This window comes from Lepus europaeus, chromosome 12, assembly GCF_033115175.1.
Source record: "Lepus europaeus isolate LE1 chromosome 12, mLepTim1.pri, whole genome shotgun sequence".
NCBI classification, from domain to species: Eukaryota; Metazoa; Chordata; class Mammalia; order Lagomorpha; family Leporidae; genus Lepus; species Lepus europaeus.
In genome coordinates, this window is record NC_084838.1 from 13,274,146 (window position 1) to 13,291,802 (window position 17,657).

The 17,657-nt window shown below is 38.7% G+C and overlaps 1 protein-coding gene across 2 annotated transcripts in view; it reads left to right on the forward strand.

The window, feature by feature from the left end:
* MEGF9 (multiple EGF like domains 9) overlaps positions 1-17,657 on the forward strand; it is a 115,219-nt gene that overhangs the window by 84,400 nt on the left and 13,162 nt on the right. For both annotated transcript variants that reach the window (XM_062207674.1, XM_062207675.1), the window contains exon 3: positions 6,804-6,943. In XM_062207674.1, coding sequence (XP_062063658.1) covers positions 6,804-6,943 — 140 coding nt within the window. The remainder of the gene's footprint in view (positions 1-6,803; positions 6,944-17,657) is intronic.

Here is a 17,657-nt window from a genome sequence, read left to right on the forward strand (position 1 = left end):
TCTTGAATTCCACCCTTCCTGATTAATCAATGTGATTCTAAAATAATGGAAATTCCAAAGATTCTCCACCCATTCATCGTAGAACAGAACCTTTAAAAAGACAACTTGGCAGGCCGGCGCCGTGGCTCAACAGGCTAATCCTTTGCCTAACGGCGCCGGCACCCCGGATTCTAGTCCCAGTTGGGGCGCTGGATTCTGTCCTGGTTGCCCCTCTTCCAGGCCAGCTCTCTGCTGTGGCCAGGGAGTGCAGTGGAGGATGGCCCAAGTGCTTGGGCCCTGCACCCCATGGGAGACCAGGAGAAGCACCTGGCTCCTGCCATCGGATCAGCGCGGTGCACCGGCCACAGCGCCCCAGCTGTGGCGGCCATTGGAGGGTGAACCAACGGCAAAAGGAAGACCTTTCTCTCTGTCTCTCTCTCTCTCTCTCACTGTCCACTCTGCCTGTCCAAAAAAAAAAAAAAAAAAAAAGACAACTTGGCTAGCATTTGTCTGATGTAAATATCGTTTTCTTTTGAAAAGTTAATAAGTATTCATAGTAGGAAATACATTATTTGTTTATATTTGCACTAAGAAATAATTTATTTAAGTGTTAAAACTTTGCAATAGTTGTTCACATCCATGACTGTGTAAATTTTATAAGCATTAATGGCACAAGTAATCCAAAGAACCGCATTTGAGATACTTTAAGAAAAGTATATGATATACTTAGTCATACTTAGTGTACATAATTCTTATGCTTTCTTTATGAATAATTCAATATTCTTCTTTCTGATATAATTGTCTACATTATAGTACCTTAATAACAACTCATGTCTTTTGGAAGTGACACAAATTGAGCAAATTCAATCTTAACTTCTTTGTTATCTGATCTCAGTAGTATTGATTTCTGATTTCTATTCAGTCTCTAGTTCTGTTCCCTTATCTGCAAACATGAAGCTATGGGTTTTAGGTTCTTTCATTTCAAATCTATGGGTAAGCAAAGTGGTCTGTTAATAGGCCTTTAATTTTTTTTTGTTTTATTGCATTTATATCATTGACCTTTGCTTCAGAAAGCATTCAACAGTCTTTAACAGGGAAAGACCATGAAAGAGGGTGTTGTAAAGGCTTTATTCTATAAAAGAAGTCACACAGGCAAAGCTTTATATTCGCTGAGTGATTTAATTCTTCTACATGCAGAAATTGGCCATCAGCCATGAGTAACATGATGAAAAAGCAATTCTAGTGCAGCCCCACAACCAAATTTCCCCACTTGTTCTATATATTTAAAAAGAGACAGAGAGAGAGAGAGAGGAAGGAAGGAATGGAGGGAGGGAGGGAGAGAACCTCTTTTCCTGTTGTTTTAAAATCTACCCAGGAAAAAAATGAAACAATGCAATCTGGACTCAGTCATCTGCTTTATCAGAACTTATGGAGATGAGATTTTTTAAATCAGCAATTAAGGAGTGATTCTCCAGGGATAAAGATGCCTGTTTAAATCAGTATTTTGAGGGCCAAGAGCAGAATTATGAAGTAGGAGTAGTAGCTACTTTGGGAACATGGTTATGTTATGGTTATGAGATGTCGTTAGGTGCTTATGTATTCCAAGGTAATACCTTTCTCTTACAATTGGTGGGTTAGGCAGACACCATCATTAAAAGTAACTGTTTATTCTTTTGTATACTGAATGATTTAATGTTTTAGAGGAATGAGGAAAAAGCATGTTTTGACTACTAATATTTCAAAAGACTTAGAAATTGGCTAATGAAGTATTAGCCATTCTTCAAAAGGTATCTTATATCCTTTGTAATTTTCTAACAGTATAGACTTAAAATGACTGCTTCCTTCTTGTTGAGTCATAAGATATTCCTGAATTTCATATGTGATAAATGCAGATTTACTTTGCTAGATCAGTAAGTATCTTGGTGTATACTTGTGTAAGACTCTGTGTGTGTGTGGCGTTTCTTTTTTTTTTTTAAAGTTACTTAAAAGATACGCTGATAGTGTGAGTTTCCATTGTATTTTTTAAAGAAATAATGCTCACCTTCTACACTATGAACAGTATAACTTTTTTTTTCATTTATTAAACTTTTATTTAATGAATATAAATTTCCAAAGTACAGCTTATGGGTTACAATGGCGAACAGTATAACTTTTAATTATGCTGTAACTAAGCATCAGAATTTTAGAACTTATATTTCTGAAAATCTTGAATTTTTTATTATTTTATTTGAGAGGCAGAAAGACACAGAAAGATATATCCAGAGAGAAAGAAAGAGGAAAAGAGAGGGAGAGAAAGAGAACTCCCATTTCTATCTCCTCGCAGTCTTTAGGTGCCTACAACTCAATTCAGGTCTCCCGCATGAGTGGCAGGAACCCAATTACTCGAGCCATCACTGCTGCCTATCATGGTCTGCACTGGCAGGAACCTGGAGCTGGATATCAAATCCAGGTACTCCTCTGTGGAACCGGAGTGGCTCCAGGACCTTGGACTTTATTACGCTGCAGCTTCTCTTCAAGCTGTAAGATTTCTCAACTTCTGCTTAAGAAAGGCTGAAATTTACTAGCAATGAGAAGAGATGGGGAGAAACAACATCACTGGAGTATGTGAAGATGGTATATTGTGGCACTTGTGTTCTACAGAATAAAGTTTGTAACTCAAATAGATATCAAGTTACCTGACAGACAAATTTCTTATGCAGATTTAGAGTCAAATTTAGTGGTAGGTAGCACAGTATAGTGACAAGTCTGGCTCTATAAATAACCTCAGTTACTAGCTGTGAACAGTAACTTTAACTCCTCTGAATTTTCCCAGTAGTAAAATGAATATTATAACCTCTATTTAGTAGAATTACTTTGAGAATTAGAATACATATTCTTTTCATTTTTAAATTTTATTATTTATTTTCATTTTATTTAAAAGGCAGAGAGATAAGAGGCAGACAAAAACATTCCATCCACTGATTCACTCCCCAAATACCTATAACAGCCAGGGCTGGGCCAGGCCAAAGCTAAGATCCTAGAACTCAATCTAGGTCTTCTACGTGAGTGGCAAGGACCCAATTACTTGAGCCATCACCTGCTCCCTTGTAAGTGCACATTAGCAGAAAGCTGAAATTGGAAGCAGAACCAGGTTGGAACTGGAAGCCCAAACCGGGCACTCTGATAAGGGATGTGGGTGTCCCAAGTGGTGTCTTAACCACTTCACCAAACACCTACCCCAAGACTATGTCCTGAAATAAAATGGTTGTTCATTTTTAAATTATTATCATTGATATTGTTATTCCTGCTTTCAGACGCTTCTATTTTATATTATCTGTAAATTTACTCAATGTGCAAGGCTGCTTTATAAGAGTACAGAATTTGATAGGTGATTTTTAAAAAATTTTTTATGTATTTATTTGACAGAGTTATAGACAGTGAGAGAGTTTCCTGAGTCCAGGGACCATATCTTGGTATCCTCAGAGTCAGTCAGAAAGAAAGGTCTTCCCTCCATTGGTTCACTCCCCAAATGGCCACCAAGGCCTGGCGCTGTGCCGATCCGAAGCCAGGAGCCAGGTGCCTCCTCCTAGTCTCCCATGCGGGTGCAGGGGCCCAAGTACTTGGGCCATCCTCCATTGCCCTCCCAGTCCACAGCAGAGAGCTGGACTGGAAGAGGAGCAACCGGGACTAGAACCCAGCACCCATATGGGATGCCGGAGGATTAGCCAAGTGAGCCACGGTGCTGGCCCGATAGGCGATTTCTTAGCATACAAGGATTTGAGAAATGGTAGTTATTATTTACATGATCCTAGGCTCCTTTCCTTTCTGGACTGGTTTTATTTGAGGAAAGTCCTAAGAATAGTCCATGAAGAACTGTTTTTCTTCTCTTTTTTGATATCCCCTGACATATTACTGAGCAACAAGATATGTGGGAGAGAGAAGTAGATTTCAGCTTTAACTGCTCAAAATAGGTTTTTTGGGACAGAGAGCAAAATTCCGACTATTTAGCCCAGGGACTGATGAACAGAGAGGCATATCTCAAGCTCAGAAGAATAAGCCTTAGTTTTTTATTCTACAAGTAGCACTCAAGTGGTTGAAAGTTGCTCTACTTTCATTTTGCAAAATTCAGTTCAGAGTTCCAATAACACTCAAATTTAAAATTTCTATTTTTATTACAGAAATAGAAGTAAAGGGAAGTGATAGGGGATTGTTTTTACTGATATGCACAGAGGTGTGTAACTGTTAACAATTTTAGCTTGAACTCTTAAACTAAAATTAACAACCCCACAGGGACTAATTAGGAGCTGAATCTCCAAAAACATTGTTTTAATAAGCAGTTCTAACTTAAATTGTCTCCCATCCAATATGGTACCAAAATCTACTCAGATGATGAAATTTAACATTTTGAGGTCCAGAATGAGCATGTAAAGTAGAAGTACACTAGCTTTTCTGATAATCCTAGTCGTTAGTGTTCTCTTTCACTTTTTTTAAACCTTCCTGATCTTAATTTTAAAATTGTTTTTATATTGATTGAGTGCTTATTCAGCATTTATTAAGTGCCAGACATTATGCCTGACTCTGAGGATACCAAGATAATGGACTCAGGAAACTTCCATAGTAAGGTATAACACATGAAACAATTCATTGTAGTATATGATTCCCATACTTGTGCTTGGTCTTGAGAATAAGAAAGCTGCCTACTATGGCCTTTGTTTCAAGCTTTGTATAACCTAACTATAAAAACAAGACTTTTTTTTTTTTTTTTTTGACAGGCAGATTTAGACAGTGAGAGAGAGAGAGAGAGACAGAGAGAAAGGTCTTCCTTCCACTGGTTCACCCTCCAAATGGCCGCTACGGCCAGTGCTCTGCGCCAATCCAAAGCCAGGAGCCAGGGGCTTCTTCCTGGTCTCCCATATGGGTGCAGGGGCCCAAGCACTTGGGCCATCCTCCACTGCACTCCCAGGCCACAGCAGAGAGCTGGACTGGAAGAGGAGCAACTGGGACAGAATCCAGCGCCCCAACTGGGACTAGAATCCGGGGTACCAGTGCCACAGGCGGAGGATTAGCCAAGTGAGCTGCAGCACCGGCCTAAAAACAAGACTTATGAACATGAAAGAATACAGAGCAGATCACAATTAGGATCAAAATGTTTGATGCAGAAAATGTGAAGTTAGGAAGCCAGAAGATCTCTATGAAGCAGTTAGAGAAAGTAGAAGAGCCTTGAAAGCAGGAAAGATTTTTTGGAGATAAACAGGAGAAAAGGCGTTTATAATAGATATGATTATAGGAGAGATAATAATACCAAGAGGTATCTTGAAAGAAATTTTGACAGAAATCGGTGATTTATTGAGTATGAATGAATGATCATGGAGTATAGAGTGAAAGAAATTGAAAATAACATCAAAGGTTTAAAATTAAAGATTACAAAGTGATAGTATAATTGATACAAGGGATATCCAAGAAAAATATAAATAGGAAAATGGATTATTAAATAAAATATTTTTCTTACTTTAGAATTTTAATCTGTATTTATTTGGGAAGGGTTAGAATCTAGAACTTTTATATGGATTTAGACCAGAAAGCAATAGGAATCTCCATTATAGGTATATTTACTTAATTATGAATTCTATCTTAATTATCAGAACTATAGTTTAATTATACACTTGACCCAAAGAAGAGAATTCTGTTAAGCTTCTAGCATTGTTGTGGGTAGCTAATATAGTCATTATGATCTTGATTTTTTTTTTAAAGAAAAAAACATTTATTTTTATTTATTTGAAAGAGTTAGAGAGAGAGAGAATCTTCCATCCTATGACTCACTCCTCAAATGGCCACAACAGCTAGGCTGAGCCACACTGAAGCCAGGAGCAGGAGCTTCCTCTGAGTCTCACACGTGGGTACAGTGGCCCAAACACTTGGGCCATTGTCCGCTGCTTCCCCAGGTATATTAATGGGGAGCTGGATTGGAAGTGGAGCAGCCAGGACTCCAACCAGTGCCTATGTGGGATGCTGGCATTACAGGCAGCAGCTTAACCTGCTATGCCACAACGCCGGCCCTAGGATCTTGGTCTTTATATTCTGCAGCCAAAAGCTAGGATGGGTGAAGGCTGAGGGTGTTCCTTGTTTTCTACAGACTGGGAGATGTCAGTGGAACTGAAAGATAATCCAGCAATGAAATAACTTCACTGCAAATTTTGTGTCCCACAGCTTAGTAAACAAAGATTTCTAAGCACTGGAAACTCTATGAATCTTTTATTATTTATTTTAGACTACCCAAATTCAAAAGATTAAATTGTCAAAATTATTAGTATTAGTACCATGTTAGTTAAATTATATAGTCATGCAGTTTTTCAACTTGCAATTCAAAGTAAAAATCACTCAATACTTCTAGTAACTAGAATCTAGTTCAAACTCTGCTATGGTAAGGTCATCTGTAATGGAGGAATGGGTGTTTGGTCTAGTGGTTAAGATGCCATTTCAGAATGCCTGGATTCATAATTCCCAGCTCTAGCTTCTAACTCCAGCTTCCTGCTAATGCATTAGAAGGGAGCAGTGATGATTCAATTAATTATGTTCCTGCTACCCATGTAGGGGACCTGGATTGCATTACCAGTTTTGACCATGGCCTGGCCCCAGCCTTTGTGGACATTTAAAGAATGAATCAGTAAATGGAAGTTTGCATTTCTCTCTCTCTGTCTCTCCCTGCCTCCTCTGTCCCTCCCTCTCGCCCTCCTCTCTTCCTCTCAAATAAATACTTTGTAAAAAGATCATCTATATTGGAATGTTAGACAATAAAACTTTCAAACTAATTTACTTTTGTTCGTTGTCTTTGCTTTTGTTTGCAGTTCTGGGAATTGCCAGTGCAAAGTGGGTGTCACCGGCTCTACATGTGACCAGTGCCAGGATGGATATTACAATTTCACTAAGAATGGCTGTTTGCCCTGCCAGTGCAATAACCGATCCGTCAGTTGTAATGCCCTCACAGGTACATGCTTTCCTTCATTTTGTCGTGTAATTTTTCCACTGTATTTTTCATTGTGAAGTCTTCCAGCTGTCAGTGTATTCTTCCTCAATAGTATATAAGGGCTTTTCTTTTCTCAGTAGAATATAATAGATCACAGCAAGCCAAACTACTGTTACACCCACTTGAAAACAATGCACAAATTTAAAGCCATACTATTTGGGTAGCTATGGAAGCAAGGAGAACTACGTTAACTAGAACTCCAGAAATGGTGGGAAGGTGGAGCTCTTCCTGGGTAAACTGAGGATCACTAGCCATTTTCTTCCAGGGGACACTTGTTGACTCTTAATAAAAGCTAAGGATCAGACTTAGCCCAAGCAAAATAATTCTTTTTTCTTAAGAAGAATGATACAAAAAGAACTTTTTGCAGTCATTTTTGACTTGCATGATAGCTGCAAAGTAGAGGAACCTTAAATAAAAGGTTAGCTTTCCCATGGGGCTTTAGTTGACCGTGCAGAAGATGGACTGGGCCAGAAAGGTAGAAAGAAATCTCTCAGTTTTGAGCCAGAGACAAAAATTCCTTTAGAGAGAACTTCTATACCATACAACTCTCTCTCTTTTCCTTCTTTCCTTCCTTCCTTCCTTCCTTCCTTCCTTCCTTCCTTCCTTCCTTCCTTCCAAGATTTATTTATTTATTTGAAAGTCACAGTTACAGAGAGAGAGGGAAACAGAGAAATCTTTCATCTGCTGGTTCACTCCCTAAATTGCCACAGCGCGCTAGGGCTGGTTCAGACTGGAGCCAGGAGCTTCTGGGTCTCCCACGTGGGTACAGTGGTCCAAGGATTTGAGCCATCCTCCACTGCTTTCCCATGTGCATGAGCAGCCTGGACATGAACCAAGCCCATATGGGATGCTGGCACTGCAGGCAGCAGCTTAACACACCATGCCACAGCCCCAGCCATCTCTCTTTTAAGGTGTTGCTGAACTCTGAAGGTGCATGGAGTGGAACCTAGGTTGAAACCTCCAAAGGCCTGTACTGAATTTCAGGCTTTTAGGGCTGTGTAGATACAGGCCCACTAGGCTCTCAGTCAAAAACCATGTAGGGCTGTGACCAAGAAATAATGATGAACCAGAGATGAACTGACTTACACTAAAATTGCAGTGCTTCGTAAACCACCTCAATTACTGATTGGACTGAAGTGATCCTCTCATGGTAGCTGCCTAACAGAGGAAAGGAAGAGCTCTCTCTGGTTCTTCTATACCATGCCTGTCATTCAGTCAAAAATGCTATACAATGGGAAGACAAGAAAATATGACAAATAATAAACAAAAGAAAGAAGCAATGAAAGCAGAACCATAGATGATCCAGGTTTAGGTTTAGCATACCAAGACTTTAACTAAAATTAGTATTTTATGAAAATGTAAGAGGGTCCAGCACTGTGGTGCAGTGGGAAAAGGCATTGCCAGTTGCAATACTGGTACCCCATATCAGAGTGCCAGTTCAAGTCCCAGCTGCTCTGCTTCCAATCCAGCTTCCTGCTAGTACACCTGGGAAAGCAGCGGACAATGGATGATGGCTCAAGTGCTTGGGCCCCTGCCATCCATATGGGACACCTAGCTGGAGTTTCTGGCTCCTGGCCAGGAACCAGTGGCTGAAATCTCTCTCTTTCTCTGTCTCTCCTCTCTCTGTCACTCTGCCTTTCAAATAAATAAATAGTCTTAAAAAAAGAAAAGGAAATGGAGGAAAAATAAAAAAAAATCAAGCACAATCTAGAACTAAAACCAGCATCTGAAATTAATAACTCATCTGGGTTTATTAGCAGATTTTACACTGGACACAGTGAAGTCATGGTTAATAGACTCCATTGCAGCACAATTGAAAACCGAAGCCAACATGGGTGTGGCAGTTAGGATATCATTTGGACACCCACATCTCTTATCAGAATGCCTGCGTTCCAGTCACAGCCCTGATGCCAATTGCAGCTTCCTGTTAATGTGTACCCTGGGAGACAACAGGTGATGGCTCAGATGTTTGGCTCTCTGTCATCCATGTAGGAGACCTGGACTGAATTTTCTGGTTTCCGGCTTCTACTTGGCATAGCTCCAGCTGTTGTAGGCATTTGGGGTGAAGCAGCAGAAGACCTCTCTGGTCTGCCTCTCCCTCTCTTTCTGTCTCTTTACCTTTCAAATATATTAATTAATTTAAAAAACCTGAAGTGAACCGAAAGCATTTAGAGAAGAGGTAATGGAAAGACAGAGCAAGAAAGACATGTGGGAACAGCCAAAAGGTGTAACACAAATATAATTAAAGACTGAGAAAGAAACAGAAGAGGTATTGGGTCAGAGCAACATCTGAAGAGATAATGACCAAGAATTTTCCGAACTCATGGAAGACCCCAACCCACAGATTCAGAAAGCTCAGTAAATCCCAAGTGTGAAGACAAACAAGATGACATTTGGGCAAATTTATTCAAACTATTAAAAACTAAAGACAATTAACTCATTTTCTTAAATGTATGGATTAGAGATAATTCCTTGGGAATTCTTGCCACTCCCAACAAAAAACATCAGGATATCCTAATCTGACAAGTACAGATGTTTTTATGAGAATAGAATGGCAGGATATTTCAAACTGGAAGTACCCTGGAAAGGTCTGTTGAAATCTTATTTTTCATTCTAATCCTTTATAGTGAAGCAAAGTAATTTAGAAGAAATTGTGTTATTTTTTTCTTTTATGTGGTCTGATCCTTGCCTGCTTGCCTGCTGGCCAGTTGTGTCTTATGCTGTTCTTATTCTTTTCTGTCTGAAAGCCCATCACCCTGGCTTCTGTTTCTAAAACAAGCCATGTTTCCTTGTCCCAGCATTCTCACACCTGGTCTTTCTCCTGCTTCAGATGGTCTTTATAAACCATCTCTACTCCCACCTCTGTCCCCTTTGCTTTTTCTTCAGGTCTTCAATTAAAGGCTACGTCATTAGAAAGCATTTCCTGACATTCCAGGCTAAATGAAAATTCTCTTATTACATGATTTCACATACACTTGTATTTTTTTCATAGCCCTTATCACAGTTTTATATATTTATCCATGGTTATGAGTCACATAAGTGACTATGGTAAGGCTGATTTACTACATAAGAAGTTTCAGGAAGGCAGAAACAATATCAGTTTATTTACCAGTATATACATAACTGCTGATGTGGAACTCAGCACATGGTAGGTATCACCAAATGTTTGTTGAATAAATGAAACAAAATGAATGGAAAATATACAGAGGAAAGATGAGTTTCAATACTGGGTAACAGAAGGAAAGCTCCATCTTACTTAGCTGAACTTGCGCCCTAGGTCTCTACAGTACCAGGAAGCAGTCTACACTGCTGGCTCTCAGTCTCAGTTTTCCTTGTAGCGCTGAGGCAGCTCTCGCTCCTGTCAAGTAAATGCCGCCTTGCCCTAGCTCTGGAGGTGATTTAAGGCAAAGAAATCCTGTTCGTGCTTGTGGTTTCCAAAAGCAGCTAATGATGAAAGAAATAAATGATTTCTACGTTTGGAAATATAGTACAAGTGGAATCCAATATGAAGGAGTGCAAATACATGATTTAAAATTGCAATATAAATATGTTTATGTCAAATGAGATTTTGTTCACTAATGCTGTGATATGGTTGCCCTCTGGTGGCCACTTACTATGTTTTCACAGCCCTTAATTCTTCCCCTTGTAGTCTTTTCCTATGCCTTGTGTTTTAGATTTAAGCAGATTTTGAAAGTACTCTTTTTGTGGTTAAATATATTGGGATAAACATTGTGAAAAGGAATTTGATAGTAGGCATCAGAAGTCTTAAAAAATACCTCTGAGTAATTCTATTTCTAATTATTCTGAGGAAAAAATTGATTCTACATTTTAGTATATGTGCTGCTGAAGTGAGCACTAATTCTATATTTATGAAAATCTTTATGTTCAAATATGCTCACCACAATGATACTTATAATAGTGAAAAATAGATAACCCAATTTCTACCAATAGATAATTAACTGAATAATTTTACCTTGGCAATGTATAGTTAAGAGCACAGAAAATCAAAATGACTTTGCCCTGGGAGAGTTATTTAATCTGTTTCATCTATGAATTTGAGATAATAACAGTAATTGCTTAATGGATTGTTATGAAGATTAAATACAGCATTTCTAATAGTGTCTGACTCACCATACTAAGTAAATGGTAATTATTATCATGTTGTCATTAAAATGTTGTAAAGCATTATATATAACAACATGAGAAAGTAAAATAAGCAGGGTATAAAATTGCCTTCATATAGTTATTATTTTAAAAAGAAAATCCAAACTTCTAGAAAGAAAAAAATGAATAGAAATTATTCAATATTTTATGAGATTTCTTCCTGTTTTCTATTCCTGTGTTTTTCTAGAATTTCTTTTAATTTTTAAAAAAGATTTATTTATTTGAAAGTCAGAGTTAGAGAAGGAGAGGCAGAGAGAGAGAGGTCTTCCATTCGCTATTTCACTCCCCAGTTGGCCGCATCAGCCAGAGCTGCGCTGATCCAAAGCCAGGAGCCTGGAGCTTCTTTAGGTATCCCACATGGGTGCAGGGGCCCAAGGACTTGAGCCCTCTTCTACTGCTTTCCCAGGCCATAGCAGAGAGCTGGATTGGAAGTGGAGCAGCTGGGTCTCAAACTGGCACCCATATGAGATGCCAGCACTACAGGCAGAGGCTTTACCTGCTACACCACAGCACCGGCCCTAAGAATTTCTTTGAATTAATCATGTGTTTCCCTTAAAATGGAGATTGGAGAGAAGTTTTTTTTAAAAAAAACTATAATTTTACATTCACATAGTATACTTTTTTAAAAAAAGTTTATTTATTTGAAAGGCAGAGTTACAGAGAGAGAAAGGGAGAGACAGAGAGAGAGAGAGATCTTCAATCCATTGGTTCATTCCCTAAATGACTGTAATGGCCTGGTGGCCAAAGTCAGGAGCCAGGAGCTTCATTTGGATCTCTCTCATGTATAGCAGATACCCAAGCATGTGGGCCATCTTCTGCTGCTTTCCTAGGTATATTAGCAGGGAGTTGTGTTAGAAGTGGAGCAGCCAGGACACAAACCACTGGCAGACAATGGCTTAACCTTCTGTGCCACAATGCCAGCCCCAGTATACTTATTTTAAAAATTTAAGTCGGGGCCAGCACTGTGGCATAGCAGGTAAAACCGCTGCCTGCAGTGCTGGCATCCCATATGGGCGCCAGTTTGAGTCCTGGCTGCTCCACTTCTGATCCAGCTCTCTGCTATGGGATGGGAAAGCAGTAGAAGATGGCCCCAGTCCTTGGGCCCCTGCACCCGCTTGGGAGACCTGGAAGAAGCCCCTGGCTCCTGGCTTTGGATCAGCGCAGCTCCAGCCATTGCAGCCATCTGGTGAGTGAACCAGTAGATGGAAGTCCTCTTTCTCTGCCTTTCCTTCTCTGTGTAACTCTGACTTTCAAATAAATAAACAAACCTTAAAAAAAAAATAAAGAGAATTTAAGTCACCTTCATGTAGTTGTAGTGTGCCCTGGTGAGTAACTTGACCTCTTCAGTTTGACTGAGTTGACTACAAGGACTTGCTTCACCTCAGGATGTTATATATTCCTGGTTTTGTTCCTATGTAACTGGTTTTTCCTTCTCAGTCAGCTCTGCTGGATCTTCCTCAACTCTGCTATAAGCACCAGAGTGCCTCAGAGCTTGGCAAGTTTCTCTTCTCCATTTATACTTTCTCATTCAGTCTGCTGGATTTAACTTAAATGCCATCTGTATTCGTGCTTCTTATCAGATTTACATTTCTCCCTTGATCTCCACATTTAAATATCCAACAGAAAACTTCACTTGAATGCTTTAATTGGCGTTATAAACCTAACACATCCAAAATAACCTGTTTATATTACCCTGAAAGCTGAGCCTGCTCAGACTCTGGTGTTCATTTTGGTAACTGGCATCGCTTACCCAGTTGCTCAGTCACAGAGCCTTCCAGTCACTTTGGAGTCTTTCTTTTACTTATTACAGATATCCTACCCACCTATCAGTCCTGTCTGCAGAATCCAGCCTGGCTCTGACCACTGTTCATGGCCTTTGTTGCAGCATCCTTATCGAAGCCACTATCACTCTTTCATCTGGCCTCTCTGCCTTCTCTCCTGTCTCCCCAGCCCTCACCTCACCACAGTTCAGGCTCCACATAGCTACCATGTAAAATGTAAAACCAGATCATGACACTCCCATGTTTAAGCTCTCCAGTGGTTCTCCACCCCTCTCGGAATACAACTTACATTTTTTTCTATGCCTACTTGAATTTATATGTTTTTGGCACCTTCTTTTCTCTCTAACTTTATCTCCTGTTGCGCTCTCCCTTATTCACTTAGTCTCCCTACTGGCCTTCCTTCAGTTTGACAGATTAGAGTTTGCCTACCACACATTTCTTCTGAACAAAGTGCATTGATATGTTTCTGTCAAGTTTTCATATAAACTATGAAGTAACAAAACAACTTAGGAAATAAGAAAAAGGCTTTTTACAGGTGATATTGATGTTTTCAAGGTTTAGTTTTAAATTTGTTTGGAAAAAGAGCCACTTATTCCTTTCTTTGATCAGTTATTTTCTTGGTTACCCTTGCCAGATTTTTTAGATACTCGGGCAAGAAATGTGAAGTCTTCTTTAGGAAGAACTCATTGCCCCTCTTCCTCCATTAAAAAAAAAAAATCCCCCCATTTTGTTTTCTTTTGGTGAACCACCCTTTGTTTTAGCAAAGAGAATGTGCACTTTAAGGCAGTGTTGTTATATTTCACACAGTTCCATGGACAGCATAATGAACAACACTAGACTTCAGCTAACTTCTACATAGAATTTATCATAAAAGAAGTTCCTCAGATTCTAGATTTAAAGGAAGCTTATATCTCATCTAGTTCAGTTTTCTTAATTTATAAATTAGGAGAGGCATAAAGAACAAACATTATATTTCATGGAATAGTATTTCACCCCTTGAAGTATTCGCATTACATTAAATCATTAGCCAAAGAATTATTATCCCATTTGACAGAGTAGAAAAGTAAAACTCAGAGAAGCTATTTGTTGAAGGTCTCATAGCTGGTGAGAGAATCAATGGGGAATGGTACTCAGACCTCACATTAAATCCCATACCTTTTTTCTTGTGCTGTGTTGCCTCTCAGAGAGGAGTTGTAAGCTATTTGGCTCCTACCATAGGCAGACTATAAAGGTTCTGATCTTTATTTTTTTTATAAAAATCATTTTTTACATGAAATGTGTTTAAATTACTTGAACTCTTAATATTTTATAATGTATTAATTTTATAATGATAAAAAAATCAAGATAATAAAAAATAAAAGTGCTGCAGGCATGTCAGAGACAGTCTGAAAATTAGACAGATGGGGGCACTGAAAGGGTTGTTGCCCTTGTTGCTATCATTAACATCCTGGTGCACAATAGTAGTAACTACTACTAGCTTGTCTTTGACTTGTTAATTGATTTATTAATTTTCCCTCTGTATAACTGCTACAGGTAAATGCTACCTTTAAAGCGTTATGAAAAGTGATGAGTATTTAAGAACATACAGGTTTTATTGTTGTATTGTATTTCTTTTTGCTTCTTCTTTTTTTTTTTTTTTTTTTTTGGTGAAGATTTATTTGTTTATTTGAAGGTCAGAGTTACAGAGAGAGGAAGAAAGACTTAGAGATTTTCCATCTGCTGGTTCACTTTCCAAAGGGCCAAAATGGCCAGGCTGAAGCCAGGAGCCAGGAGCATGTTCATCCAGGTCTCCCACATGGATGGCAGGGCCCAAACACTTGGGCCATCTTCTGCTGCTTTTCCCAGGCCATTAACAGACAGCTGGATAGAAAATGTAACAGCCAGGGCACAAACCGGCGTCCATATGGGATGGACTTTACCCGCTGTGCCACCATTTTTACTTCTGAGATAGTATATTTATCATGTAGGGTTATTATTTTTTCTCATTGACTTCTCATTGCAAGGTATAGCATAAAACAAAATGAAATAAGAAATTCTTCTGCCAGGAAAAAAAAAACTCTTAAAATAGTCAAATATAAGTGGTTTTAAGAGAGTGAAATATATTGTGATAGCCACAAAGCGCTTCAGGTCTTATCTAGAATAGTAAGAATCAAAGCCCCAAAATAATAAAACTTGTATACCAAAGGCACTGGAGGAGCCAAGTGTTAAAAGTATGTATTTTTAAAATAAGGGTAGGAGCATGACCTTGTCTTTTTCTTTTGAAAAGTCACGGGCTTGCTTTTTATTAGTTTTAACCTTTAAGCTGTTAAAGGTGGCATCCACCAGAGAGGGTATTAAGGAATCGCTTCTAATACTTCTCTTGTAAGCTCACATTTTAGGTTCTTCTTTGCAGGTAAACAGGCTCTTCACTATTTACCAGAATGTTCCTGAATTGCAAAAATTCTTTCCATGTCTGTCCTCTGAGCGTGACCTTTTCTGGGTGTATCATACACAAAAGACTCATTATTGGACATCATCTTACCCCAGACATCCAGAGTCTGCTACTGAATTGTTAGCTGTTTTGAGGTACTTTTAGCTCAAAGTTTAGTACTTTATCAAAGCTTTTTTTCCTAGAAGTTCTTTTCATTAAATATTTTCAATGGGGGAGAGCAGGTAGGGAGATTTTGCTGATAATGAAGATTTTGACTTTTCCAGTTTTTACAATACTGTGATGTTTAAAATGTTTTGTGTTTACGGCCAAAATTCAGTTTTTTTTTTTTAAGGGTTTATTTATTTATTTGAAAGACTTACACAAAGAGAGAAGGAGAGGCAGAGAGAGAGAGGTCTTCCATACACTGGTTCACTCTCCAGTTGGCTGCAATGGCCAGAGCTGAGCCAATCCAAAGCCAGGAGCCAGGAGCTTCCTCCGGGTCTCCCCACGTGGGTGCAGGGGCCCAAGGACTTGGGCCATCCTCTACTGCTTTCCCAGGCCATACCAGGGAGCTGGATTGGAAGCGGAGCAGCCAGGACTTGAACCAGCACCCATATGGGATGCTGGAACTGTAGGCTGTGGCTTTACCTGCTACGCCACAGCACCAGCCCCACAAAATTCAGTATCTAGTACATAGTTTTCAGTTATCTTTATTGTCACAAAGATACATTGTTAAAGAGGGATCAAGATATAAGAAGATCTTGAAAGAAATCAGTAACTGAAGTTCTTATTACCGTGTGAGTGAATATTAAGTGTTCATATGATAAACTTTTGAAGCTTCCTTTCCCAGTAAATTCATAAGCTTGGCAAGAGTTCTGTGTAGTCAATTAGAATTGGGATTTAACCTGTATGCTCATAATATTTTCATCCTTTTGGTTTTTCAAATTTTGCTCCACTGTTAGGCATTTTATTTCACAGCCTCATTCTCTCTCCTCTTTTTTGTAAATATTTTACAAGTAAGGAAAAGAAATCAAATAAGCCTACCTATGAACAATGTTAACAGTGATCTATCTTTAACTTACCTTGTACAATTTCAACATCTTCTGGATGTCTGTGTAGATTTATTCACTTACTTTGGTAATAGTAGCTCTAAGTGTCCTATTGTATGTCTGTGGCCCATAAAGAAAGGATGTGAATTACACTGGCCTTTCACAGTCCCTGTTTGCAGGTGCCACATTGCTTCAGTGTTTGGAACTCCTTCCTGTAAACTTCCCGAGCAGTGTTATTACTACGCGTGTAACTTTGCTTGCCTCCTTCCTTTGTATTTTTTTGTTAATTAATTGTTTTTATTTTGGATTTAAAATATAAAAATCTGTGAAAAACAGTATAAAAATATCCATGTACTCATGTTCAAAATAATAAATAGCAACATATTGGTATTTTGCTTGAAATTTATATGTGTGTATATTAACATATGTGCATATGTTAACATATATGTATTTATTAACATATACATCTTTTCTATTTATTTACTTCCATTTTATTTGAAAGGCTGAGAGACAGGACAGAGAGAAATTTTCCATCCACTGGTTCATCCCCAAATGCCTGCAACAGCTAGGGCTGGACCAGGCAGAAGTCAGGAACCCAGAACTCAATTCAGGTCTCCCACATAGGTGAGGAACCCCAAGTACTTGACTCATCACCAGGTTATACATTAGCAGGAACCTGGACCAGAAGTAGAGGAGCCAGGACTCAGAACTAGGCCTTCTAAAATGCCATGTGGGTGCCCCAAACAGTGTCTTAACTGCCATGCCAAAAGCCCACCCCTATAGTTGAACTTTTGAAGTAGAAAATTTCAGTTAAAATAAGGGACTTCTTTGTTTTTCTCCCTGGTCCCACCTTTCTCCTGCCAGAGAACTAAGCAGAGTATAAAATTCCCCTATACTCTATCAGTCCATATTTTAATGTTTTTCAAAAAGTTCTTGGAAAGTAGCATTAAATGATAAGCTAATTTTGGTGAAAATAAAAATTCTTGCATAGCTTTATCATACTCTCCATTTTCACAAATGTTTTGAAGATCTCTTATATGTATGGGCTTCAATTTTTTTTATACTAAGATAAACTTATCTTTAAATTACAATTTTCTACTAATTTTTTTGAAATTCCCTCATATATGTATGCATCCCTCCAGTTGCTGTATTATATATCAATTTGCCTAGTATTACTTATTGTAATTTATTTTTTAAAGGTTTATTTATTTATTTATTTGAAATGCACAGTTACAGAGAGAGAGTGAGACCTTCCATCCACTGGTTCAATC